General features: G+C 61.0%; 2 protein-coding genes across 2 annotated transcripts; one reads left to right on the forward strand and one right to left on the reverse strand.

Annotated features, from left to right (window-relative positions):
• Window positions 1–1,690: 1,690 nt before the first annotated feature.
• On the reverse strand, window positions 1,691–11,717 carry MFSD2A (MFSD2 lysolipid transporter A, lysophospholipid). The gene is made up of 14 exons (XM_074894420.1): window positions 11,573–11,717; window positions 11,369–11,491; window positions 10,665–10,789; window positions 7,199–7,322; window positions 6,995–7,073; window positions 6,228–6,400; window positions 6,025–6,115; window positions 5,273–5,394; window positions 4,876–4,959; window positions 3,907–3,990; window positions 3,457–3,569; window positions 3,104–3,247; window positions 2,738–2,914; window positions 1,691–2,345 (listed from the first exon to the last, which is right to left on the reverse strand). Exons 1-14 carry the CDS (start codon window positions 11,648–11,650, stop codon window positions 2,288–2,290), a joined length of 1,575 nt encoding a protein of 524 aa, XP_074750521.1. The 5' UTR covers window positions 11,651–11,717; the 3' UTR covers window positions 1,691–2,287.
• A 7,051-nt stretch (window positions 11,718–18,768) lies between these two features.
• Window positions 18,769–23,673, forward strand: MYCL (MYCL proto-oncogene, bHLH transcription factor). The gene is given in 4 exon segments (XM_074894516.1): window positions 18,769–19,066; window positions 19,068–19,170; window positions 19,173–19,431; window positions 21,890–23,673. Coding segments are annotated over 4 exon segments (1,041 nt in total). The 5' UTR covers window positions 18,769–18,947; the 3' UTR covers window positions 22,450–23,673.
• The last annotated feature ends 1,883 nt before the right edge of the window (window positions 23,674–25,556 follow it).

The following is a 25,556-nucleotide window of genomic DNA, read 5'->3' on the forward strand; positions in this document are numbered from 1 at the left end:
AGCATCTCCCCATGCATTTTTGGCCAGGCAGACTTCCCCTGCCAGAGGAGATTTCTTCATGCTTGGAGTGAAAGCCCTCTGTAATCACAACTGAAGCAAGACATGGCCTCTGCTTCAAGGCTGGAGTTTTGCCTGGGGCTCAGTGCTATCACCTCCCATGGTCATTTTTTTCCCCCTATCTATTTTCTTAAAAGCCTCAAATAGAAGAGGTGTGCTCAGCTAGGAACGTCCAGGCCCTGGTTCAAGCTCAGAATCGTTTTAGTCTCTTGAGCCGGCTGCAAAAAACCCAAACAGAGACTCCTCGTGAACCCCACAGAACCAAAAAAAAAAAAAAAAGGAGGCAAAGAATAAAATGTCCCTGATTTCTGTTGAAACTCTTTGAAAAGAAAAGCTTGCAGCAGTCTTTCAAATCCCTGGAGACAGCAGGGCTGCCCACACCCCTCGGAGGCAGCCAGGTCATAGCAATGGCCAGGATGACTCCTCACAAACCCGGCCAGGAGCAGGGCAGAGGTCAGTACATTTGTGACAATCTCCAGCTCTGTGCTTGGCTGGAGCGCTGCCGCCCTCCTTCTCTTGCAGATGGTGCACATGGCACCTACCTGCCCTGCCACAGGGCCTTCAGAGAGCCCTGGCTTTGTCCCCCTTGTTTTGTCCAGTCCTTGTTTCTCTGCTGCAAGCTCCATCCCTGGGAGACCCAGGCCATGGTTAAAGCCGCCTCTTGCCCTCTGCTCAGCACAAAGCCAGCTCCCAGCCTCCTTGCAGCATCCCTTTTGCTTCTTTCCATGACCCACGCCATGGTGGCAGAGTGGGGCCCAGTTAAGCATTCCCAGCTAAGGTCTAATCCCTCTGGCTATTTTTAAAACCCCACCCTCATTCCAGTCCTTTGTACCCAAACCTGGAACAAAGGATGAGCCATCCTTCCTCCGAGCCCCCCTGTGCAGAGGGGCCACTCTCAACTCAGGCACCAACCCCACACATCTCTTGGTGTGACAAATGGGCTTAACAAAAGGCAACAGCCCTGTCCCCCAGTGCAGTGGCCATGGGGACAGAGCGGCAGAGCTAGCCCAGTCCCCTCACACCAGGCATTTGCCCCAGCTGTATGGGTGGCTGCTTCATCTCTGGTGCATCCTCCCTGCACTTACTCCAGCCGCTTTTCCCCTCTGCATTACCCTTGCTGCTGCAGGAGCGTGGTGCTCCTGTGGAACGCAGAGGGCAGGGCTCTCCCTATTTCTGCTGTGGAGAGGGGAATGCGAGAGCAAGGTATAAATATCCATGAAGATTAGCGCTTGCACAGCACTCTGCCCTGGGAGAAAGTGTTGAGTGTCACCCACAGCCCGCATTCCCTTTCTCTCCGCTCCCCAGCTGCCTCTCCTGTTTCCAGCCCTGGGTTCACAATCTCCGCAGGCAGCACTTTGATTTCATTCCTCCCTCCACCCCCGTTCCCTCTTGAAAGAGAGAAAATAATAGAGCCTTTGTTGGGTTGCTGTGGTGCAGGCACCGAACAAGGAGCCACACGGGGGTAAGGGGCTGCCGGGCACAGCCGCCTGCCTGGATTACAGCATTCCTGCACCTTCGGCTCAGGGGAAGTCAATCCTGCGCCCCGTGGTGTGTAAAGGGACCCTGGGCTTGCTGACATCCACAAAAAAAGCAGCTAAACAAAAAAAAAAATATTCCTCCACATCCACACTGCTAACTTCACCCACTTTTATGTAAATTAATATTAATAGGTCCTCAAGTTCAGTTTCTGTACAGATATATACAAATAGGAAAGTTTCATATTTACATCATTAAGTTAATTAGGCTCTATAAAAAAAGAACAGCTTTCCAAGTTAGTGTCGTATGTACAGACAGCAGAGGTGAGCTCACGTCCTTGGCGCGGTCACATTGACAGTGTAATGTACACTAACCATCACCCCGGGTCCCACAGGCCATCGGCCCCGCGCGGGCCAGGCACAGATGGGCAGCGGGCACGAGTGTTACGAGCAAAAGGATCCCACTTCGGGCTTTTCTGCTCTCCAGGACCCGGCAAGGAATAGTGCTTGTTTCTCGTGCGGCACACGAGTACCACAGGGTCAATTTGTGTAATGTACACTACCAGCGCTCTGTGGATCCCGTGGAAGGCACGAGACCGGCACAGATCTCGTGTTTGAGTCGGTGGATGCTCTGCACGGCTTCTCCCAGGCGCTCCTTGACGGCGCACACCTACAGCGGCACGAGGCTGGTCCGGCCCTGGAGGGGCCGAGTCCTTCGGAGAGCCCCGGTGTGAGCGGACGGAGCCAGCCCGGGGTCACACGATGCTGGCCAGTTCTGTGTTGTCCGACTCCGAGCTGCTGTTGCTCTCCTCCCTGGGGGCAAAGGGTTGGGGAGGAGGCATGGAGTAAGCCATGGAGCAAGGCCTTAGTCACAGAGCAAGGCCTGCCTCTGAGCAAATCTCTGCCGCAGAGCTGAGGAGGCTCTGAAGGGCTCAAGAGGGACGGCACCGCCTTGTGCAGTTCCCAAACGAGTTTTCTTTAGCAACTGGGGCGGGTTCCCGTTGATTTCAAACACTTCACGCCATTTCTTTGGAAGTCGGGATTGGAAAAACAAGCCAAGCCTTCTCTCACCCCACCACCCACAGGTCCAAGAATCCTCCAAGACAAGTCACAGGGTGTCCCAACCCGTCTGGGCCTGATCCTGCCCCCACACACCCCACTGGCGTGCTGTGCTTGCTACCTGCATAGCACAAACTGACACTCACCTTAAGTCCTGCAGGGCTTTCTTGTTTTTCCTCCTCTTCTCCTCGTCGATGGGGTACAGCTTGAACAGGAGCAGGCCCAGCAGGATCAGCCCCACGGGCACAGCTGACACCAGCATCTTCAGGGTGAAGTGCACCTCGCTGGGCTGGGAGCAGCCCCGGGTCTGGTACCCTGCAAAGCTGCGGACAGAAAGGGACCTTCAGGCAAAGGAAACAGTTTGTAGGAGGTGAACCTGACCTTGCAAGGAGACGTTCGGAGCCACAACTGGATTTAGACCCGCCCCACCTCCCTCCCAGCCCTGGATGCAGAGGTGCAAGTCTTGCCTCCCCCCCTCCCTCCCTGCCCCTCGGCTCCATGCAAGAACTCACTCTAAGCTGAGTGTGGAGATGCCCAGGGAGACCCCAGAGGTAAACTTGGTGAAGAAGACATAGAAGGAGAAGAAAATGGCTTCATGGCCATGGGAGTCAGGGTGCTGCAGCTTGAAGTCATCTACAACGTCCGGGAGCATGGACCTGTGCAGACAGCAGGATGGTGAACACTAGAACTGAGCCAACAAAGCATTTCCTCTCCCTGCTGAGAGGATTTCCCTCCAAGAGCCTCATCTTGGGCTGAAAACATTGCAAAAAACCCTCCCAAGGATTTCTAACCACTCCGGCAGGCCCTGGAAGTACCTTACCCAGCTCTTGGGGTGCAGTGCTGAGGGCACCAGGACCTCACTCACCAGGGCAGGAGGAAGGCAGCTGCGACGCTGATCCCAGCTGCAACGGCCACGATGTAGGTGACGATGAGGTTACTGTCCAGGACAGCCACCACGATGAGGAAGGGGATGGCAGACTGGATAGGGAACAGAAACCAGGTTGGCGTCAGGAGTGACTGACCCAGACTCCTTGGCCTTTCCCCTTCCCTCCCCTCCGTGCCAGCCCTCTGACTGCAGGGATGGCCGGGGAAGCAGTGGTGCAGCCCTCCTCCCAGAGCCCCACCGCAGCCATTTCTGCTGGCCTGGGCCACATCCACGACAGCACAAACAGCAGGATGAGGGACAGGCGCCAAATCATCATCAGCAGCAGCCCCTGTCCAGCTCTGGGCCCTCTCGGAGGGACACGGCTCTGCTCACCCCACATGGGAAACACCATCCTCACGTGCACCTCTGCACTCGAGGGGACCCACTCACCGAGATGCCCACGTAGACAGCTGTCTTCTTCCCAAAGCGGGTAAGGAACCACTGCCAGAGGGGAATGGTCAAGGTGGCCGAGAGCTGTGGGAAAAGAACGGGGTTGTAGTGTCACTTGCTGGCCACGCTCTTCTCTGGGGGAAAAGCTCTTCCCAGCAAGGAGCAGCTCCATCATGTTTCCAGCTTTTTCCAGCAGCTGATTTCCACATGCTCCGAGCTGGCACACAGCCATGCTGTCTGCTCCTGCCTTCACCCATCCCTCGCCTGCCTCCGCTCCCAGGAAGGAGAGCTTGCAATTAGAGCAGGCGTGTGGGGCCACCTCCTCTCCTGGTGCAGAGCACCCTGGCACTCAGCACCGCTGTCCTCAGGGCACCCGGCCGGTGCCAGCACACCTGCCCAAACAGAGCAAGGGCCCGACTCAGTCCTCACTGCTGGGAAGGGACTTGATCTTGTCAGTGATTCCTGCACACAGCATGGCCAAGAGCCAGGCTTCTGTGAGGACCTTGGCACCTTGGACCTTCCCACCCCATTGAACAGGGAGGGTGGGAAGAGCTCCCAGGGATGAGGCAAGCTGGAAAGGGCTCCCAAGGAGCTGTTTTGCTCCATCTTCCTGCAGTAAACACTGAGATCCTTTTCTCAAGGCAGGGGGGAAGGGAGATAAGTGGCAGGATTTGGACAAAAGGCCCCCACGGCTCCTGGTCTCCCCTGTCTCTGGCTGCCTTCACAGGGGAACAAAGGCCTCGCTGTTCCTGCGAACCCGCCTGGCCTTTGCAGGACATTTGGCAGCTCCTTCTCCCTCCCCTCCTCCCAGGGGACCTTCGGTCACTGTCCCCACGGCAGACCATTGCAGCCCCACGGCCTCCCTCTCCTCAGCCCACGCCAGGTCCTGGGGAGAACCCACAGGATCCCACAGCCTGATTTCCACCACAGTCCCAGCCCCAAGGGGCTCCAGGACAGGGCCATACGCACCATGATGGCCAGGAGGATGTTCTGGAACTCGTTGCGGAAGCCCAGGGTGTAGGTGCAGAAGAGGGCAAAGTTACCCTCCAGCAGCTGTGGAGGAAGCAGGCAGTGGTTAGGTGGGGACGGGCACCCCAGCCACCCCGGAGGGATGCGCGTCTCCTCGCTAGGCCGCACCCAAAGCACAGGCAGGGGAAGAAAGCGGCCATTCACCGACCCATCCGAGGGCATGAGGCCACATCCTTCCTCTCTGCCTGGATCAGCTCCAGTTCATTGAGCTGTCGCCTCACATGCTCCCAGCCCACGGGGATCCTATTTGGGCCCTACGCTGCTCATCCCCCAACCTTCCCCAAGCTGTGCTGCTGCTGTACCCTCTCCCCAATCCTTCAAGCCCGGCTGCGCTTACCATGAAGGCCAGCGAGGTGAAGAGGAAGCCGGCGATGAGCTTGATGTAGGCCCCGTGGTTCATCACCAGCTTCAGCCCCTGGAAGAAGGAGACAGGCTCGTCCGACTGGAGCTCAGAGGACTCTGGGGAGCAGAGCAGATCAGCCCATCGTTAGACCCACTGAAACAGCACCCTTGGGTGCAAGAGGTGCAGTGCCTCACGCCTGCTGCTGAGCACCCTGCACAAGGCCCTGCCCACCCACAGCATCCCACCCCAAGGGAGTCAGGGCAATGCTTGTGGGGACCTCCCTGCCCTCACGCAGGCGTCCCTCAGCTGCACGGAGGGGAGAGCATGGCCTGATTCGCCCAGGATAAGCGGAGCTGGTCGCAAAGCAGAGGGAGGGAAGGGCAGAAGCTACTGGACTTTGGATATCACCTCACCCCGGGATGCCCTAACTGGCACTAGCAACCTTGGCCAGGCAAAAACTTTGCCAGATAATGTTTATCTCTGACAGTGCAGAGCAGAGAGCTAAGTCCTCAGGGCTGTGCTCTAACGCACCCGGGAGATGCTCTGGCCTCCTGCCCACGGTGCTGCCCTTCTGCAGCGCCTTCCCCAGCCCCCCATACCCCGGCCTCAGCTCTACCTGCCCCTCCCCTCTGGGGCTTGACCCACAAATGAGGGACTGAGAGCTCAGCCAGGCTCCTGGGGAGCCCCTGGCAGGAGCCACAGCGTTCCCATGAGTTCGGAGTGCTCCAGCGTGTCTCAAGCCTCACCTCTCTTCTCCCGCACGCCCACCGACAGGATCACGGCGCAGAGGATGTAGAGTCCCCCGATGACCCCCGCAGCGATCATGTAGGCATTTCTCTGTGCAAGAGAGGAAGGAGCAGTGAGGGAGGGGGCTCATCCCAGAAGCCAGCCCAGTCGAAAAGGCAAGGAGAGTATGACAGGGGCTGCCAGCAGGTCCTCCCCAGCTTACAGTGTCTGTGAGCGACCCGGTGTCGTGGGTCATGTTTAGCTCCTCCATGGCCACCGAGGAGTTGGTCTTGCCGATGAAGAGGGGGCTCTCAATGCAGGGAGTAACCACCTTGCCCACGATCTGGCCCTGGATGGCGGTGCCCAGCACAGTGCCCAGTACTTCCACCGTCATACCTAGAGGGAGAAGCCAGCAGGACTGAGCACAGCCCTTGGGCACCCAGGGCCTGGGTGCAAAACCCTTCTCCACAGCAGAGCCTCCCCAGCTGCAATTCTTTGTGCTTCACCAGGAGAAATAAGCCAGCCCAGCTCTCCTACAGCTCCCTCCAAATTGCCAAGTGATAAAGCTGTGGGGAAGGAGAGTGTCTGCTGGGGAAACTGAGGCAGGGAGAGAGGCCAAGACTTGGTCATGCTGCTCCCACTGCTGTATGACAGAGCAGAAGGAAAGACGCAGAAGCTCGGATGCCCCATCATCTGCTCCTGGCAGGTGGCTGTAACAGGGACCACCTCCCCCACCAGCCTAGCTCTTGCCAGACTAGATAAGGATGTCTGCTGGAGGAGCTGGGGAAGAGGAACAGGAAGAGCTCGACCAGCTGCAACTCAAGCCCTGAATGATGTTCATCACACACCATCCTTGGGGTGGGGTGCGACCAAATGAGCCCTTCCAGCAAGGCATGTGGAGGAGGATCATCCCCCAGTGAGAGCTGCAGCAGAGGAGCTGAGCGCCAGCTCCCCCCAGCCATGGCGAGGAAGGGAAGGAAATATTCTTACGGTAGGCAGTGGCTGAGTCCCGCTCGCTCTGCTCCCTGCTGATGAACATGGTCAGCGCAGAGTAGGGCACGTGGAAGCACTGCAATGGCACGAAGAGAATTACCTCAGGGATGGGAACCTCTGTGTAGTTCAGTGAGGTGAAGGCAGGATTTGTCCTCTTCATCCCTCACCCACTGGCCCCAGTGCGTGCAGAGCCCAACTCACCGTCACAAGGGTCTGGAAGATGCAGTAGAAGACAAGGTACCACATCACTTGGCCTCTGGAGATGTCCGGCACAAACCAGATGAGGAAGTAGGAGATGATGGCAAACGGGGTGGAGAAGATGATCCTTTGGGAAGACACAGTGTCAGCCTTGCAAGCACACAGTGCCTGGGTAACCCCACCAGCCCAGCTCTCCCCACTGCCACACACCCAGTGGGGTTCAGGCATCTGATTTTGGGGCGTCCTGAGCTGCCCCAGGGTGGCCCACCCTGCTCCAGCCCTTGGACAGGAGGTGGCTGCCACAGGGGTGATTCAGACCAGGCTGAAGGCACCAGCTCAGGTCTCACAGGGTGGGAAGAAGAGCTTTATTTGCAAAAACAGACATCCCTGCTTGGATGGAAGAGATTGATTTGCTCCTGCCTTTGGCTTCCACCCCCAGCCCCGACCTCTCCCCCAGGCAGCACGGCTGTGTGTTCAGCGGGATGTAATCACCTCCCTCGTCCCGGCAAGGGCTGGGGAGCAGCCAGGCAGGACAGCCCCGCAGCCAAATGCCTCTCACCAGCTTGGCTTTGCTGTCAGCCCCCCCGAGCCCCGGTCTCGGGGTCACCTCCGTTCTGCTGGCAGGGATGGGGCAAACCACCAGCCAGCAGCAGGCTGGCTCCTTCATCCACCCCTGCTCAGCTTCCCGGAGCTGCGGGCAAAGGGACACGGGATGCAAAGCGCAACAGAGGATGGGAAGGGATTGCTCAAGCGCTGGCAGCAGTCCCAGCAGGGCCAACGAGGGTGATCGCAGCGAGAAGCCACTCGGAGCATCTCCCTGCTTCATCCAACACATCTCATAACCCTTGTCCTGCTGCAACCCAGACAGGGAACAGCCCTACCCTGCACCAGCAGCCTGGGGACACCACAAGCACCCAGGTCCCCCCATCACTCGGGAGGGCACAGAAGGAATTCCTCTTCCTGGAGGGAAGCAAGCCAGGTGTCGAGGTTACATCCACATCTGTTCAGGAGACTGATTTTGTTTGGGGATTTACAAGCACCCCGTGCTCCACAAACTACAGGACAGGGGCTGCATCCTGAAATGAATCCAGCGGAACCGGACACAGGACAGAGCCATGCATGGTCAGGGCTGGCCCTCCGCCACTCCGCTGCCAGGGTACAGCGAGATCTTTCCGTCCGGGCTGACGAACAGGACGCAAAGTTTAAATTTAAGAGGGGGGGGGGGGGGGGCGGGGGGGGGAGGCAGAGAACGAGAAACTGAATCACCATGGATGGAGAGCCGGCAGAGACATTGCACAGGACCCAACACATGCACATTTTTCCAGGCGCACGTCACCCGGCGGGGGGAGGAAAGGGGCGAGCCAGCCCCAGCCACTCCTCTCCCGCGCGCTTATCGCCACACGCATACGTGGAGCCAAGGGAAATTTTGAATGAGTCACCACAAGCGCGCAGCGAGAACCACGTCACGCTTGCCATGGGTGCCAGCGTGTGTGCGTTGGGCGTGCCAATCCCCCCCCGGGCCCACCCCAGCACTGGGACCTGGGTGCTGAGCCCTGGCCAGCAGCTCCTGGCAGTGGTAGACAAGTGACTGCGAGTTACCCCTGACCGAGGCCGAGGTGATTAAGACGCTTGGAGGAGGCCGCCGTGACGCGCTCACCCGCTCATTGGCCACGGCGCGATGGTGTGTTCCTTTGTGCCACGGCTCGCACACCCCTTCCCGGCCCGGCGGTTAACCGTTTGCAAACGGCTGCTGCCCCGGAGAAGGAAGGTCAAAGCCGGGCTCTTCAGTCACCAACACATCAAGAAAAAGTTTAGTCACTGGAAAGTCTGGAGTGGTCAAGGAAACGGGGAACTGCTCAGGGCTGGGGACAGAGCAGGGTCCCCGAGGCCAGGGGAGAGGAGGCAGCAGCCTGTGGATGAGCTGCTGGGACAAAACGTGCCAAAATTGTTTCAGAAAGAAAGAACTGAAAGGGAGAGAGGTCATTGCCCCCAGGGAAGGTCTCCTCTCCCTTCCGAGGAGCCAGAGCAGCCCCGAGCTTTGAGCTAGAGCTGCTGGCAGCCGGCTGGGGCTTGGCCTCACAGATCAGACCCTGGCAGAAACTTCAGGCAATAAAGCCTCACACACGGGGGGGTTACACAGGGTCACCTCATGGGTGATGAAGGTTGGGGTCAGGCAGCGGCCTCCGAGACCACCCTGCAGCTTCTGGCTTTGCACCCAGGGAAACTGAGGCAGCAGCAAGCAGCTCTGCAGCCCCACTGCAGCCAACAAACCTTGAGTTCGGGAGCTTTAAACTCAGCTCAACTCCATCCAAACTCCTCACAGCCGGCTGCCCTGGCACTGCTGAGGGGCCCAGCACAAGTTGAAAGCTCTGTCTAATTTTAACGAAGCAGGAGCCGTTTGGAGGAATGCAGCCGCTCCATCCCCACCCCCTGCCTCGAGGACGAGAAGTTACGGAGAGCGGAGCAGCAGCGGCCATCCGAGCGCGCGTGGCTATCCCTGCTCCGTGCAGGCAGCCCTGCTCTAATCTCCAGACCCCAGACCCTGCCACACGTGTGGCTGCAGAGAAACTATTTCAGGCCATGTGTGGAGCCTGGCTTTAACAACAGCCAACTGCCGCTGCCCAGAGCTATTCCAGGAAAGCCCAGAAACAGAGGGTATAATCTGCAGGGGAAAGGACCGTGTCCCTCTAATTCCACTTCCCCCGTTGCTGCGTTGTATTTCAGCAATCCCACAGGCACCCAGGACGTGGGTTATTTAGCAGAGGACATGCAGCCATGTCCACACTTAGGCATTAGCACCCTGCAACGCTCCGTGTCCCGCACAGGGGCAGGGTTTACAGACGTCCTGAGTCTGCCCTGGGTGCAGGCACGAGGTTTTTGGGGCTTTGCAAACCCCTTCCCATCCGCTCCAACTCCCTTCCGCACCCCTTCATGCAGCACCCCGCTCCCAAGGGCAGAGGAAGCGCCCACGCGCAGACACCCAGATCCATGACAGCTCTTTTCCTGCCAGAAGAGCATCCTCGTGACTGTCAGCCGGCACCCCACCGCGCGTCGACCGCACACACCCCCAGCCCTCCTCCCTCTGGGTGCGAGGCCACCTGCTCTGCTGGCAGTGTGGCCCGGCCACCAGCCAGCGCTCAGCGACCGCCACGGAAACAAAGTCCAACATCGGAGCGTGGCATTGGGGCAGCTCTCAGGGAGGCTGGAGCTGCTGCAGGCACAGCGACACGGAGGAAAACCGGGTTCAGCTCATACGGGCACGACTTAGGCTCAGAGTAACAGGCACAGACTTGAAGCCCCAGCTTTTGGCAGCACCTTGGGCTTTTTGGGGCACTTGGCATCTCACCCGGATGAGATAGGGCATCAGTATGTCCTGCCCTGCAAACCTCACGCCAAGGGACACCCAAGGCTGACCGGAAGCGCTGTGACACATCAGGCAGGGATGCGGGGTACTACACGCGGCTCTTACCAGGGCATCAGGCGACCGAAGCGGGTCCATGACGTTTTGCTGATGAAGAAGCCCACCATGGGGTCTGTGATGGCATCCCAGGCTCGCCCCACAAACAGGATGATGGAGGCATAGAAAGGGTCCAACTGCAGGAACAAGGTCTTATGTCAGGGAACGCAAACCCCCGTGCCCCCGGCTGCCCTTCCTGAGCTCCTCAAAGCCCTTCCCAACCCCGCTGCCATTTGGGAGCAGGGGACAGGTCCCTCAGCCTCTCCCCCTCTACAGTGGGATTTGAGGCACGATGACCCAGTCCCTCCTAGCGCTGCCCCACCACACTCCCACACCAAACTCCTGCCGTTTCGGCACTCATCTCCCCAAAACCCACCCCACAGCCAGCACGAGGCCGCTCCCACGGGCACTTCTCCCCATGGCTTCCCTCCTTATTTCACACCGACCCAGAACGCTGCGGGTTTGTGGGACGGATCCTACATCCCACAGGACCGACACCACGAACCCGTTTTATTGCCTGGGGAACCCCAGCTCCACACCTGGAGTGGAAACCCCCAGCCCGCGACTCCTGCGTGACCGTGACCGATCCTCCCCCCGCAATCTCCCCAGCGGGGGCCGGGGCACTGCCAAGCCCCAGGCAAAGCGGCACCGGGGGCTCCAGCCCCCCCATCGCTCCAGCCCCGGTCCCGGTCACCCCCCCCCGCTCCCGGCCGTACCTGCGCCACGTCCAGGAGGTAGATCTGGAGGAAGAAGCCGAGCGCGCAGCCCGTGATCTGGTAGGGAGCCCCCCCGACGGCGTAGCACAGCTTGCTGCACACCGACAGCCGCTCCCGGCTCTCCTGCAACCGGGCTCGGCGTTAGAGTTACCGGAGAACACCCTCAGCGCCAACCCGACCTCCCCCAGACCCCCCGGAGCTCACCCTGCGGCGGGGCTGGCGGCAGGCGGCCGGCAGGAGCCCCCCGGGCCGGGCCCGCTCCGCGCCGCCGCCCCCGGCCATGCCGTGTGCGATGAATGGGGCCGCGCTGCCGCCCGCCCGGGCCTTGTACCGGCACCTCCCCGCCCCGGGAGGGGCCGTACCCGCCCCGCTCCCCGCCCCCCCGCTTCCCTCCCTCCCCAGAGCAGCGGCTGCCGTCTCCTCTTCCTCCTCCTGTCCCGGCCCTTCCTCCAGCCCGCAGCCCCTTCCCTTCGTCCTCCCACCCCGCCGGCCCCATCCTTCCTCCACGTCTTCTCTGTCCCCCACCCCTCACCCCCCAACCCTTCATCCCCACCCCTCACCCCCCAACCCTTCATCCCCACCCCTCACCCCCCAACCCTTCATCCCCATCCCTCACCCCCCGCCCCTCATCCCCCATCCCTCACCCCTCACCCCCACCACTCATCCCCCCACTCCATCCCCATCCCTTCATCCCCCCACCCCTCACCTCCCACCCCTCATCCCCCATCCCTCACCCCGCACCCCTCACCCCCCAGCCCTTCATCCCAACCCTCCATCCCCATCCCTCAACCCCCCCCCATCCCCCCACTCCATCCCAGCCCTTCATCCCTTCCCTTTCTGCACCGCCCCACCCCTCCATCCTCCCCCCCAGGTGCCCCCACTGATGCAGAGGCTGAGCAAACACTGCGTTGCCCTACAAGGGGACAGGGCTGGAAGAGGCACCGTCACCGTCCCTGTCCTGTGGGTTCCCAGTGGCACCAGCCAGTGGGAGCTGGAGACTGGAGACCCTCAGTGCCAGCCCCAGCGTAGCCCCACTCTTCCCCCTCCTCTGTAGGGGGCTGTAGTGAAGCAGGAGCCCCCCCCCAACATCAGCACCCATGGCCTCTGGCTGCTGCACTGCAGCTTCAGAGGGTGACAGTGACTCCCAGCACCTCTCCCTGGGCCACCTGCGGTGTCCCCTGTGCTGGACGGCCACGTGGACATTGATCCCAAAGCCCCTCAGCTGTTTGCCCACCGACGGGCACACGTATGCCCGTGTCAGTGCCATGTCACCACAGTGACAGCCACCAACTCTGCTTGGCTCAGGCCACTGGGGTTCAAAGATCACCCCGAGATGTGCCACGAGATGCAGCTGCATAGCGGGGCCGAGCCAGCGTGGCCAGTGTGGCACCCGGTGCCATCGCCTGATTGCCACTCGGAGCTGTCCTTGCATTGGGACAGGGACAGGCAGGGAGGAAAGGCAGGACAGGCAGCTGGCACTGAGCAGGGACCGAGCGGGGGCTGGGGACGAGCGGGGTGGGTGGCTCCTGGCATGGCGCGGGGGCACAGCAGCTCCGGGAACTCCCTGGTTTCGGGAGCGCTGAGCTGGTGTCACCGTTGACTCACGGTTTCCGGCCCCTCGTACGTCTGCAGCGGGTTCCCCCGGCGCTGCCACGCATCACAGCCCTGCGCCCCCGTCACGCTGGACACTCGGGGATGCCACTTGCTGGGGTCAGGGGCCCGTGCAAGCCTTCAGGCTGTCCAAATTTGTTCAGTGACACAAATACTGTGAAACAAGAGGGGAACGAGGTGTGGGCAACACCACTCGTCCGGACAGTTGGGCAGAGACCTGCCTCAGGCTCCTCGTCCCGCTGTGCCGTGCTGGCTCGCGTGCGTCTGGTGTGTGACACCCTGGTGTGAGCTGGAAGCCCCCCAGGAGAACAGAGCCTTGTGTTGGGGACGGGCTTGTGCCTACATCTGTTGGCACACTCGTGTAATGAATTGGACGGGCTCTGCTCTCCCTGAGCATCAGAGCTCAGGCGATTGAGATGAGCGTCGTGACCCTGCGCTGCAGTGAGCAGCATGAACACTTTAAGGGGTCTCGGTTTCGGGGTCTGTTCTGCCTCCTGTGCTGGGTGGTTGAGAGGTGTGTGGCCGTTCAGCATGGCTGTGGCCAGCTCGCTGCTGGCTCTGGGTGCTGGCGTGGAGCAGAGGGCCCTGGACACCTTCTCCCTGGGGATGACCATGTCCCCAGGCAGCAGCAGCGTGGCTGCTGAGGACATCCACCTGGGTTTGTGTCCCTGCCTGAGCCCAGTCCTCCCCAAAGCAGAGATTTGGATACCCCGAAGTGCTCTGCTCCCCCAACACACGTAACCAGGGATCTGCAGAGGAGACGTGTTGGAGTCAACACCCTCCAGGCTCGATGTAGGGTCCCTGCTCTGTGCCTCAGTTTCCCTTTCCACAGAGAAGGCCTCATGCACAGGAGCAGAGGGGTCTCCCTTGGTGGCACTTGCCTGCCCGTGGGGAGGGGACACAGGACTTCCTGCAGACAGCAGAATCTCATTCTCAGGTCCCCGTTGCGCTTGCCCCCAGCGCTATTGCTCTGCTCCCTTTGTCCCAGGGGCTTCCCAGCTCCTGATGCTTTTGGCATTCCTGTCCTTGAGTAAAGCGCTGAGAAGCTGCCTCCTGGGCAAACACGGCTTTAGGGGAACAATGAGCCGCCCTTTGTGCTGGAGATTGTGCAGAAAGACCGCAGATAGGGATAGCCCTGCCTTACATATGAAGTAGGAGAAGTAGAAAGGCCAGGATTTCCCCGGATTAGGAGGATTTTCTCCCCCAAATCTGGTATTGCACAATTTCCGGTGGGGGATTTTAGACCTTCCTCCCAAACAGATGCTCTGGGAGATCCTCAGACCAATAAATGAGCCATCAACGGCTGATCCCAGTGGGGATGTCAGTGCAGCAGCTCCCGCCAGGCTTGGGGACTCCCAGGACCCCACGGTGGTTGGGTCTAGGCCATTCACAGAGTCACCCTTGGCACCAGGACCAACTCAGTGTGATGGTTTTGCGGGCAAGACCAGAGCTCAAACACCCCGCTGATGGCAATGCTACACCATCCCGGCCTCCCCCTCCCTGAGCTGGGGACACCATCGGGCTCTGGGAGTGACTCTTCAGGGGCTGGGACCCAAATGCTGGCCCCGGGGACATGGTGCAGCCCTGGGGACAGGGATAGGGATGGGAGCTGCTCCAGCAGATGATGGCTCTGCCATCCTGCCTGCCACCCACGTCTTCCTGCTGATGTGGAGCTGGCACAGCCCAGAGCAGGAACTGAGCAAGCGTGAGCGCACCCGAAACCAGACAGCCCTGCCAGGCTGGGCCAGCCGGGACAGGGAGGACGGGCTTGGGGACATACGGCAGCGAGCCCATCCCGGAGTTGTTGGGGGGCTGTGGGCTGCAGGCCAGCCTCAGTGGGGCTCCCCAGCTTAGGGAGAACGCTTGCCCGCACGCTGCAGAGCTTCTCCAGGGCTCAGGGTATCTGCTGGCATCAAGCATTGAAAAAATGGGTCTGGAGGGGTGAGGAGGCAGCAGGGCTGGAGCAAATGGTGCATTTTCCTTCCTCTTCTCTGGACTTCACTGCCTGCTAAATGCAGAGCGGGTGGCTGCACCCCCAGGGCGCTGGGCCTGCTGTGACCCCAGGGCTGTGAGTGCTGTCTCTGTGGGGCTGAGCAGTATTTTGTGGTGCTCCCGTACCCCATGGGGACTCGGGCAGGCGTTTCACAAGGGCCCAGCCAGCCCGTGTGGCCGCTGCCCAACATCTTCACGGGGACAAAGGGGACGCATTGCATGGCAGCACATGGCAGCTGCCCTGTGCTGCCCAAACCTCTCCAGCGTGGGACCCTGGGGAGTGTGTTACGAGGCTGAGGGGGACGAGACGGGGCTGGGGTGTGTTGGCACAGGGGCTCACAACCTCCGCTGTCCCTGGGGACCTGGGACCTCTGCGGGGACAACGGAGTGACTCTGCTGCTGCAATGGGATGGGGACAGCCAGAGGCAGAGCTCAGGGCGCCCCCGGGGACACCCGTCAGGCTCGGGGTGGCTGTCCACCATGGGGAAGCGCTTTGGGGTTGAAGCTTCAAAGTCCAGCCCTGCTGTCAATGGGGATCCAAAGGGCACGGGGGGCCCCCGGGAGCTGCCTTGCATCATGTGCCGGAGCCGCGCCAGCCGCCGGCCGAGCCACGGCAGCTCCGCCGAGCTGTGCCAGCGCCGGGGGCACGTGCTCGGTGATGGCTGCGGCGCCGTGCCAGCGCCCTGCGACTGCGGGGCGCGGCGAGGTGTGGGCCTGACCCGTGGGTGGCCCCCCCCAGCCCTGTCCACCTGCGGTGCCACAGCTCCCCGGGGCGCTCACCACCCACCCAGCCCTGTTTGCTCAGTGTGGGCGCTGGCAGCGAGAGGCTCTCGGGTCCTGTTTGCCGAGTGCCTGGAGAGGCCGGGATGAAAGGGCTGCGCGGCCCCTCCAGCCCTCTCCAGCGGTGCTTTTGCACCTTCAAAGCATCCAGATCCCCTTGAAGCCAGGACAAGCTCCTGCCTCACCCTGGGAAAAGCCAGAGACATCCCTGAGGCCAGCAGGGAGAGGAAGGAGACGTGGCCGAGAGCTACAGGTTGTAGCAGCCTTTGCTCCTGTGCCCGGGGATGTTGGTGTTGGGGCAGTGCCAGCCCTGTCCCCAGTCCTGACCCTCCGTCCCTGCCGACCCCAACGGCACTGGGGCAGGACGAACCTCTGCAGCCTTTAATGTTGACAGGGCAATTTGTTTCCTAAAAAGAAAGAGAGGACTTCCCCGTGCTTCCCAAGGAGGGTGGAGGGCTGGGAGCAGCCCTAGGGTGGGAGAAGCCTGGCTGGGGACACCCTGGGGGACAAGCCCAGGCCTCCCAACCTGGCTGGGGACCAGGGCCAAGGCTGGGACTGGAGCACAAAGGGAACATCAGCCCCGGCTCCCCGGGACTTTAGGGGGGTCCCAGAGCTCCTGCCTCAGCCCCGCAGGCATGCGGGTGGGATCGGGATGCTCAGGGCTGCTCTGGACGGGCCATGAGGGCATGTAGGGTGCTGCAGCCGTTGCAGGGACCCCACAGCACCCTCATGGCTGGGAAAGTGCAGCCCCGCGCCCAGCACCCTCCCGCTGCGCTGACCCAGGGGCTGGCAAAGCTTTGCAAGCTCAGCTGCAGCTCCTGCCAGCAAGGAAAGGTCTGAGGTGGCCCTGGGGCATCCCACATGCTCGGGGATCCTGGGGACAGGCAGGTGCCACTGCCAGCCCGGCTCCTCTGCCCCCCTCCTGCCCTCTCTCAGCTTGGCAATGGGGAAACTGAGGCACGGATCTGTGGGCAGCGGCAGCACCGGCCCCCCTCGGCGCTCCCCGCCGGGCCCCGGGGGTGCCCCGGGGGGTGTGGGGGGGTGTGGGGGTGTCCCCCCGTCCCCGCGGCCCCACGGGCCGTCGGTCCCTCACGGGCCCCGGTGCTGACCGAGCCCAGCAGGTGGCGCCCAGCGCCCGCCCGTGGCGGCGACCGGAGCCCGGGGCCCGGGGCGGGGGACCGGGGGGGTGGGGGGGGGGCGGTGCTGGACAGCGCTGGGCAGCGCTGGGATGTGCTGGTTCCTGCAGGGCTGGGCTGGGTTGGGCTTTGCTGAGGTGTACTGGGCTGTGCTGGTCCATGCAGGATTATGCTGGGCTCTGCTGGGAAAAGCTGGACTGTGCTGGGCTGCACTGGGCTGTACTGGGCTGGGCTTTGCTGAGGTGTATTGGATTCTGCTGGTCCATGCTGGTCCGTGATGGGCTGTACTGGGCTGTGATCTACTGAGGTGTACTGGGCTGTGCTGGTCCATGCAGAATCATGCTGGGCTGTGCTGGGAAAAGCTGGGCTGCACTGGGCTGTGCTGGTCTGGGCTTTGCTGAGGTGTACTGGGCTGTGCTGAAGTGTACTGGGCTGTGCTGGTCCATGCAGGCTCATGCTGGGCTGTGCTGGGAAAAGCTGGTCTGTGCTGGGCTGCACTGGGCTGGGCTTAGCTGTGCTGGTCCATGAAGGACCATACAGGGCCATGCAGGGCTCTGCTGGGGCTGGGCTGCACTGGGCTGTACTGGGCTATGCTGGTCACTGGACTGGGGCTGATTGCTCCCTGCAGGGCCAGTGCTGCCCCAGCCACCCGCCCCCCCAGCTCCCAGTGCACCCAGCCGGGGCAGATCCTGTGGACCTGACCGCACTGGGTGGCAAAAGGAGGGTGCTGGGGCTGAAGGGGGCTAACGCACGCTGCTGGGGGGCACCTGCTGGTCCCGGGTGGGCTTTGTAACAGCAGGTGTGTGTGTGATGATGCCACGGTCGAGGCGAAAGCCTCACTGTGTTTTCACAACATTTATTGCCCATCCTGGAGGGCCCTCGGCAGTGGAGACATCCCACCGCGCTCGCGCGGGTCCCCAAGGACACAGTGTGTCTCTCCGGACCCCCAGGCTGGATGTGCCGGGGCCAACGCTGGGGCAAAGCTGAGTTTGGGCAGCAAGGATGGGGCAAAGTGCTGGTGGTGGGAGCTGCGTGTGCGGGAAGGGCTCTGCTGCCCCCAGTCCATCCCTGGCTTCCCTCCGGCCCGTTGCTCCTGGCTTTGCTCCCAGCCTCTCCGGACGGTGGTTTCGGAGGGGTGAAGCTCTCAGCTGGGCCTGCGAGGGCTTCGGTGGCTGTGGGGGCACCCCCGTGGGAGCACCCTGGGCAGGATGCAGATGCTAAGTGACCCCACTGCTGTCTGGGGCTGGAGCTGCTGTGCTGCCTGTGTCTGCAGGGAACAGCCACGCAGCAGCGACGGGCGGCTGCGGCAGAGGGTGGTGGCTATGCCCCAGTGTGGGCTTGGGAGCCCAAGGGGAAGTGGGGGGACACCCAGGCAGGGGGGGTGGGTGGGAAAGGGCACCCGGGGGTGGTCTGTGGCAGTGGGTGACGCCTCTCTGTGACATGTCCCCATTTCCCCAGATTGTCATTGCGCTCAGCCGAATGTCCCCAGGCTGGTGGCACAGGGTGGCCCCAGCCAACGTCTTCTTTGGAAGAGTCCCTCCTTAGCGCTTGTGGGGGGGCCCCCTCAAACCCCGGCCTTTCGGACGGGCTGAGGATGGCATCAGGAGCTGGTGGGACACTCTGGGGGCAGCGCACGGGGGGTGGCTGGTTAATAGCCCCGTTAGCATCCCCGTTAGCAAGACCGGGGAACCCGGGGCGGGGGAGGGGGGGCGGGCCACGGCATCCTTCACACCGTGTCCCCCCGGGGGGGCGGTGAACAGGGTATATCCCCGCCCTCTATGCAAATCTCATCCCGGCGATTGGCGGCCGGGCGGGGCCGGGCTCTTCAGACAGGCTATAAGAGCGGGGGGGAAAACAATGCACCCGCCGTCCCGGCTCGGTGGCTGGTGCCGCCGTGACCCTCATCGCCGGGCGAGGTGGGTCCACTGGGGGTTCCCCCGCCTTCATCTATGGGGCTGGGGGTGCCCCTTCCCTGAGCGGGGCTGTGGCTCGTGCTGGGGGGGGGGGGGGAGTGTGTGTGCCCCCTTTTCTTTCTGCAGCTCCCCCCCATCCATGCTGAGATGGAGTTTGACTCGTACCAACACTACTTCTACGACCATGACGCCCAGGAGGATTTCCACCGCTCCACGGCTCCCAGCGAGGACATCTGGAAGAAGTTCGAGCTGGTCCCCACGCCCCCCCTCTCCCCCCTGGGCCCCCCCGGGCCGGAGGAGCGCTCCGGCTGGCTCTCCCGCTATTGCCTGGCCGGGGAAGAGCCGGAATATCTCATCGGGACGGGGCAGATCTTCGGGAACCTGAGCGCCTTCATCCTCAAGGATTGCATGTGGAGCGGGTTTTCAGCCCGGGAGAGGCTGGAGAAGGCGATGACAGAGAAACTTTCCACGGGCACGCAGAGGGCCACCCCCCACAAACCCTCCTTCGCGCAGGATTTGGGGTTCAGCAGCTCGGTGAGCGAGTGCGTGGATCCCGCCGCCGTCTTCCTTTGCCCGCTGGCCGAGAGCAAGATCCCCGCATCCTCGGGATCCGAGGGCCAAAGCGATTCTGGTAAGGGATCCATCCAGCTGCGGGCTGCCCCGGCCCGGCCACCCTCCAGCCTTGCGTGGAGGACACGCGTGTCCACACATGTGCGTGTCGGGAGCCTCCCGGCGCCTTTGTTGCGGCTCCAAGCGAGCCCCAGTCCCGGCCCCACGAACAAAGCGGGCTCGGCTGCTCCCCTCCCGCGGGGCTTCTGCTCGGGAAACCCCTGCCCCTCACAGGAGGGGGCGTGGGAGTCCCCCGCGCCCGCTGCGTGGGGCTCTGGTGGCCCCTTTCGATCGCCACGGCCCCACGGGAGCCTCGCGGGCAGGTTGGTGAGGGACAACTTTGCCCCTCACCGTGGAAAGTTTGCTTTTTCTTTTTTTTTGAGCGTTGCAGCGTGTTCTGCCGCCGGCTCGTAACCTCGGCTACTTCCCTTGCCCCCGCCCCCGCCCCCCCCCTCATTCACAGGGCCCACTCGAGTTTTCTTTGGGAAAAAAGCAAAATATTCCCTGGGGCCGGCGGGTTGCGGAGCTGCGGCCGCGTGTCCCCCCCCCCCCGCGGCGGTGGCTCAGTGGGATGAGCAGGAACATCCCGCATCGCCGTGGCGCGTCCCAGCCCACCCCCGGGGCACGTCTGCTTGTCCCGCGTGGGCGAGGGGGTGTGTTTATACAGAGGGGGGGTCGGGCTGAGAAGCGGATGCCTCTTAAACCTTCCAGCCAAGGGCAACGCGGAGCCAACCCCCCCCCATCTCAGGCCATATCACCTATTTTCAGTCCCTATTATTTACACACACACACCCCCCGCGGTCTCCCCAAACCCACCCGCGGGGGCTGTTTCCCTCGCTCCCACGGAAGCCGGACTGACTCGGTTGCCCGTGGAAGCGCTGACGCGGCCCCTTGACCCCGTTAATAAAACTGCCGGTGGCAACGACCTGCGCCGGTGAGTCACGGCGCGGGACGGGACTTAATGCCATTAGGAGCCCGGGGACGGTAAGCGGGTCGCGGGCGTTAAGAGGCTTAATCCAAATTGGGGGGTTGGGGGGTGGTTGGAGGGGTGGGGGGGGGTCGTGGGGGTCCCGGGGTCGGTCCCGATCCGGATCCGGCCGCGCCACGTGGGCGCCGAACAAAAAGCAACAGATTGCAAACAATGAGAGGGCCGGAGCTGATGGACAGGGGCGGGGGCCAATGGGGTGGTAAGGCGGCCGGCCGGCACCGCCAGGCAGCCAATGGGAGGGGGGGGCTCGGGGGGGCGGGGCCCCGCGGTCGGACTTTTATTAATGAGCCGTTGTGGGGGGTGTGTGTGTGTGGGGGGGTGTGTATACACGTGGCTGAGACCGGTCGGGTTGTGACACTGATGAGCGATGCCGTCGGCCTGTGTAGGGGCAGCGGGTGCCCCTCCCAGTAGCTCCAGTAGCAGGGTGGCTTCGGCTTGCTGGGCAGGACCCCCCCAGAGCCTGAGGGGGGGGCCGGGGTGTGGGTTGGGGACCACAAGCAGGAGCGTGCCCTGGAGGCTGCTCCTGCGGCCACCGCTGGCCCTGTTGCAGGAGGGGTGGGGGCCAGGCCTCTGTCCAAGATGCTGGTGGGGGTTTGGGCATCTTGGGGGACCTTTAGTGAGCAGCTCTATTTTCCCTCAAAGTCTAAGAAAAAAGGTGGAAGCGCTTCCCTAAAGTGAGAGTGATCACAGGCATCTCTGGAGCCAGGTCACCACCCTGTCCCCAGGGGCCAGCTTCATCCCATTGGGCTTTGCTGCGTGGGGACAAGCTGCAGTGACAACAGGCAGGGTGCTTTGGGTCCAGTTGTGCTTTATTTGGGTCTTGCTGTTCACAGCTCTAATAACCTCCCCCCCCTCCACTGACTCTTGGGCTTGGGATGCCTTCGAGGTTCACCGAGTCTGCTGGAGGGACCCCTTCAGCTCTCCCTCCCCCCCTGCCCTGCAGGGGACTGTCCCCTCTGTCCCCGGGGAGCCTGGGCTGAATGGGGCTTATCACTTGTGAAAAGTAACAAGTCACCGAAGTGGGAAGCTGGAGCCAAGGGGAACAAAGGGCAGCTCTGCCCCCACATCCCTCATTTACAATTCCAATGGGCCATGAAAGCGCCAGACCAGGATGAACTTTGGAGTTAGGCTGTCCCAGGTCCCTAGCATCCTCCTCCTGTCACACCCCCCCCACCCCCGGGCAGGTGGGCTCGGGTGTTTCTTGCCTGATGATCCATTATCCTGGACACATGTTGCTCCTGCTGGAGAAGTGAGGCAGAAGTAAAGCCCTATCCCAACTTCAGGGGATTGGGTACATGAATGTGGAGGGAAAGCTCCCTCCCATGCATTAGAAATCACGTAATCCATTCTGGAGATCGCAGAGTGGCTTTGCAGTGCATGAACAAACTTTTGTGGATGGCAGCAGGGAGATCCTCTGCAGACAATGGGGTGACCAGGGGCTCCCAGCTGATGCTGACTTCTGTTTTTTTTTTTCTGCGTCTGTTTTGAGCAGAAGGTGAGGAGATTGATGTGGTGACGGTGGAGAAGAGACAATCGCTCAGCCTGAGGAAGCCAGTCACCATCACGCTGCGCGCCGACCCCTTGGACCCCTGTATGAAACGCTTCCACATCTCCGTCCACCAGCAGCAGCACAATTACGCCGCCCGCTCCCCGCCGGATGCCTGTTCCCCGCCGGAGCCACCCCAGCAGGACGAGGATGAGCCACCGAGCGCTGTGGAGCCAGCCCCTGCCATCACGCTGCCTGAGCCCAGCTTGCCGAAAGCCGGCAGCAGCCCCGGCTCTGACAGCGAGGACGTGGCCAAGAGGAAAAACCACAATTACCTGGAGCGCAAGCGGCGCAACGACCTGCGCTCGCGCTTCCTGGCCCTGCGGGACCAGGTGCCCGGGCTCGCCAGCTGCCCCAAGACGCCCAAAGTGGTGATCCTGAGCAAATCCTCTGAGTACCTGCAGTCGCTCATCAGTGCCGAGAGGAGGATGGCGGCCGAGAAGCGGCAGCTGCGGCTGCGGCAGACCCAGCTGCTCAAACGGATTGCTCACCTGAAGGGGCACTAGCACCCCATGTGCCCCCCACCCCGGTCCCTATGACCCCTGTCTCCCTCTCAATTTGCACATTTTTTTTTTGGTTGTTTGTTGAACTGTTGGCCCTGGGGGCTGGAGCACGTGGCAGTTGTTGTATATGGGCTGGCGGTGGGAATGGGGCCAAAGCAGGGCCCCCCCTTATGGCATCATCTGGCTGGGGCTGGCTGCTTGGCACCGGGTGTTGCAAGATTTCCCCTGTCCCCGCTGTGAAGCTTTCTTAAGTGACCGCTTCAATTTGCGGGCTCAACTCCATTCCCCCTCCCCTGCACCCCTCTCTGCCGTTTGCCACTGACAGCATCGCTGGGAGCTGCCCTGGGTGACCATTTTGCCCTAAATATCCCAAGCAACCATGGTCTGCTCTGGCTCATGGAAGCAGGTGGAGCTGGACATGGAGAGCCCAGTGGGGGGCTCATCTCCGGATGGATCCTCACGGAGGTGGTGACAGCAGGGTGTCTCTCACCAGGGTTAACAGCACCCCGTGGGCAATCCCCTTGCTCGGCTGGACCGTACCTCACTTTTCTTACCACTTCATGCAGTAGCTTGTCTTGGATTTTATGTTCTAGAAACTGCTGCTGTAACTGCGAGTCTTATACTGGAGGCTGTGTTTTTATACTGTATTTTTGTACCACTTTTTGAGAAGTATTGGTAAAGAGTTTGCTTTTTTTATATATATAAAAACTTTTTTTTGGAGGGGGTTCCTGCTGCACTTTAGGGAGATCAGGAAGGGGCTGGCTCCTGCTGGACCCTTGAGCTGAGTCCTCGCAGAGGCCAGTTCCCCCCTTGCAGCTCTCCAAACCACCCGTTTGCAATAACAGGGGTTTTTTTCCCCTTTCCCATCCTTGTGACCCCCTTTCCCACCCTTGTGAGCACCCCCTCACCAGCAGCCACTTAAAATCCCCAGTGAAGCTTTGGGCTTTTCAGGGAGCCTGGCTGGAGGGGGCAGGTTGGGTGCATGGGGGGGCTGTGCTGCCTTTGAGGCTTCCCCCTGCTTGTGCCATCCTGCTGCCCAACCTGTGGTGGGGTATGTGGGTGACAAGAGTCCCCTGTCCCCTCCCCAGGGTGCTGGCAGGGGTGGCCCCACAGGATGGCACCCTTGGGTCCCCGCTGACCTGCTGAGAACCCTTAGAGTTAACACTGTGGTCGGATTTAGCACTTTCTTCATTACCTCACACTTCATAAATAAATAAGTTTGCAACAGCCTGGGTTGGCTTTTTCCATGTAGGTGGCTGTGGGTTTCCATGCATCACGTCATGATGCTCCGGGGGGGGGGCGGGGGTGGGGGCTGGCCTGGCTGCTGTGTTTTAGGGTGTCCCAGCCATGAACAGAAATGAATATATTTTGCACCGGGGCTTGGCTGCCTCACTGCCAGCAAGACTGAGCTCTTTGTCTTGACTTTCTCCCAGTGATCGAAACACAAGTGGTCACGGTGGTGGGGCCAGGGAAACGAATCACCTGGATTATTTTTCCTCCTTTTAAGTGGCTTTATTGGTAAGGAGGGGCAGAGAGCCCACGCTGGGCTCAGAGAAGGCTTTGGTGTAACTGTAAACCCCGCTAATGGGGCTCGGGGCGGTCGGTGTGGGGCGGTCGCTGCCCTGCGGGTCAGGGACCGGGGCTGTGGTTGGCAGTAACCCTATAGGGAGGGGGGAATGCAATCCGCTCGCTTCGAGGGGCATCGGAGAACTTCATATACCCAGATCTGCCGAGTGGATGAAATTATATATATGTGTGTTCTCCCTGCTGTCCCTGAACCCGATGCTTTTGGGTTTCCTTCATACTGGTGGCAAAAGTCTTACTCTAAATGCAGGAGGGACACAGGATCCTGTTACTGCTGAGAAGTCAGAAGAGAGGAGCTGCTGCTGCTGCTGCAGGAGACTCAGTCACCCGGAGGAAGCCAGCCTTAAAAAGCAATGATTCTGCACGGACGCTCTTAAATACCCCTTCCCTTTGGTTCCGGCAATGTCTCACGCTTTCTGCATGTTGCATCACGCTGTGTCAAAGCTTTTTAGAGCTGTATTAAAAGGTGCTCACAGGAACCACAGCTTAAACATGAAGCAGGGTGACCTAAATCTGACACCTCGCCCATGCGCAGAAAACAAAGCCCAGATATACCAGTCCCTCAGATGTTTATTTTTGTTGTGTGTACACTGACACTTGCAGACTGGTGTCTTTTTTCAGCTCAAGGTGACCCTCCCAGTAGCATTTTTATTAAGGTGTGCTTTTCATTTTCATGCTGAAGGCACACAGGATGCTTAAAATGTTATTTTTCTGTCTTGGAAATGATGTGCAGATCCTGTGGCCTGAGCTGAGACCATTATCAGTGGAAAATGTAGTCGGTCTCAAATCAAACTGAGGAACAGTTGCAGTTTTGCACATACCCTTGAGTTCTCCTGCTTAAAGCCCACATACATAAATATATATCTGCCTGAAACTTCCCTGGTTACTAAAGCAGATGCCTCCTCTCATATTGCCACGGTAAGGACCAGGAAAGCAGAGTGACAGTGCGTTTAAGTGAACAAAATAAACACACAGGGCTTTTCCTCCATGCTGGTTCAGTGCTACAATTTGCAAGTGTTGGCTGTAGCCATCACAATTCAGCATTTGCCAGGGCTGACAGTTATTTTTTTAACACACATTGCCCTGCTCACACCCTGCTCCTTGTGACTCACCCACCCCCTTGCCCCTGCTACCACACCCCCCCAAACCGCCTCTGCTTTCCCACCGCAGCTTGACTCCTGCCAGCCCCGGTTTGGCGTGGGGCAGCCTCAGCCGGCCCGGGGATGCTGCGGGCGCGGTGCTGCCTTCACGCCTGGGCTGGCAAATTTTTAGGACAGTTTCCTGAGGCGGTGATAATCCCTTCCCCTCGGAGGGGGGCTGGCTGCCCGCACCCCTCCCCAGCCCACAGCCTCCTGCTCCCTGTTGCTATGGCAAAGGATGTGTGTTGCCAGGGAGAGAGGCACCGCGGAGATATACCCTCCTCCCGCTATCTCCATGGCAACCGTCTCCCTGCCTTCCCGTCCTTCTGTTGCCACGGAGACAGTCGCCCGCTCCTCATGTCCTCTTGTTGCCGTGGCGATGGGGAG

Source organism: Strix uralensis, chromosome 25 (assembly GCF_047716275.1).
Source record: "Strix uralensis isolate ZFMK-TIS-50842 chromosome 25, bStrUra1, whole genome shotgun sequence".
Taxonomy (NCBI): domain Eukaryota; kingdom Metazoa; phylum Chordata; class Aves; order Strigiformes; family Strigidae; genus Strix; species Strix uralensis.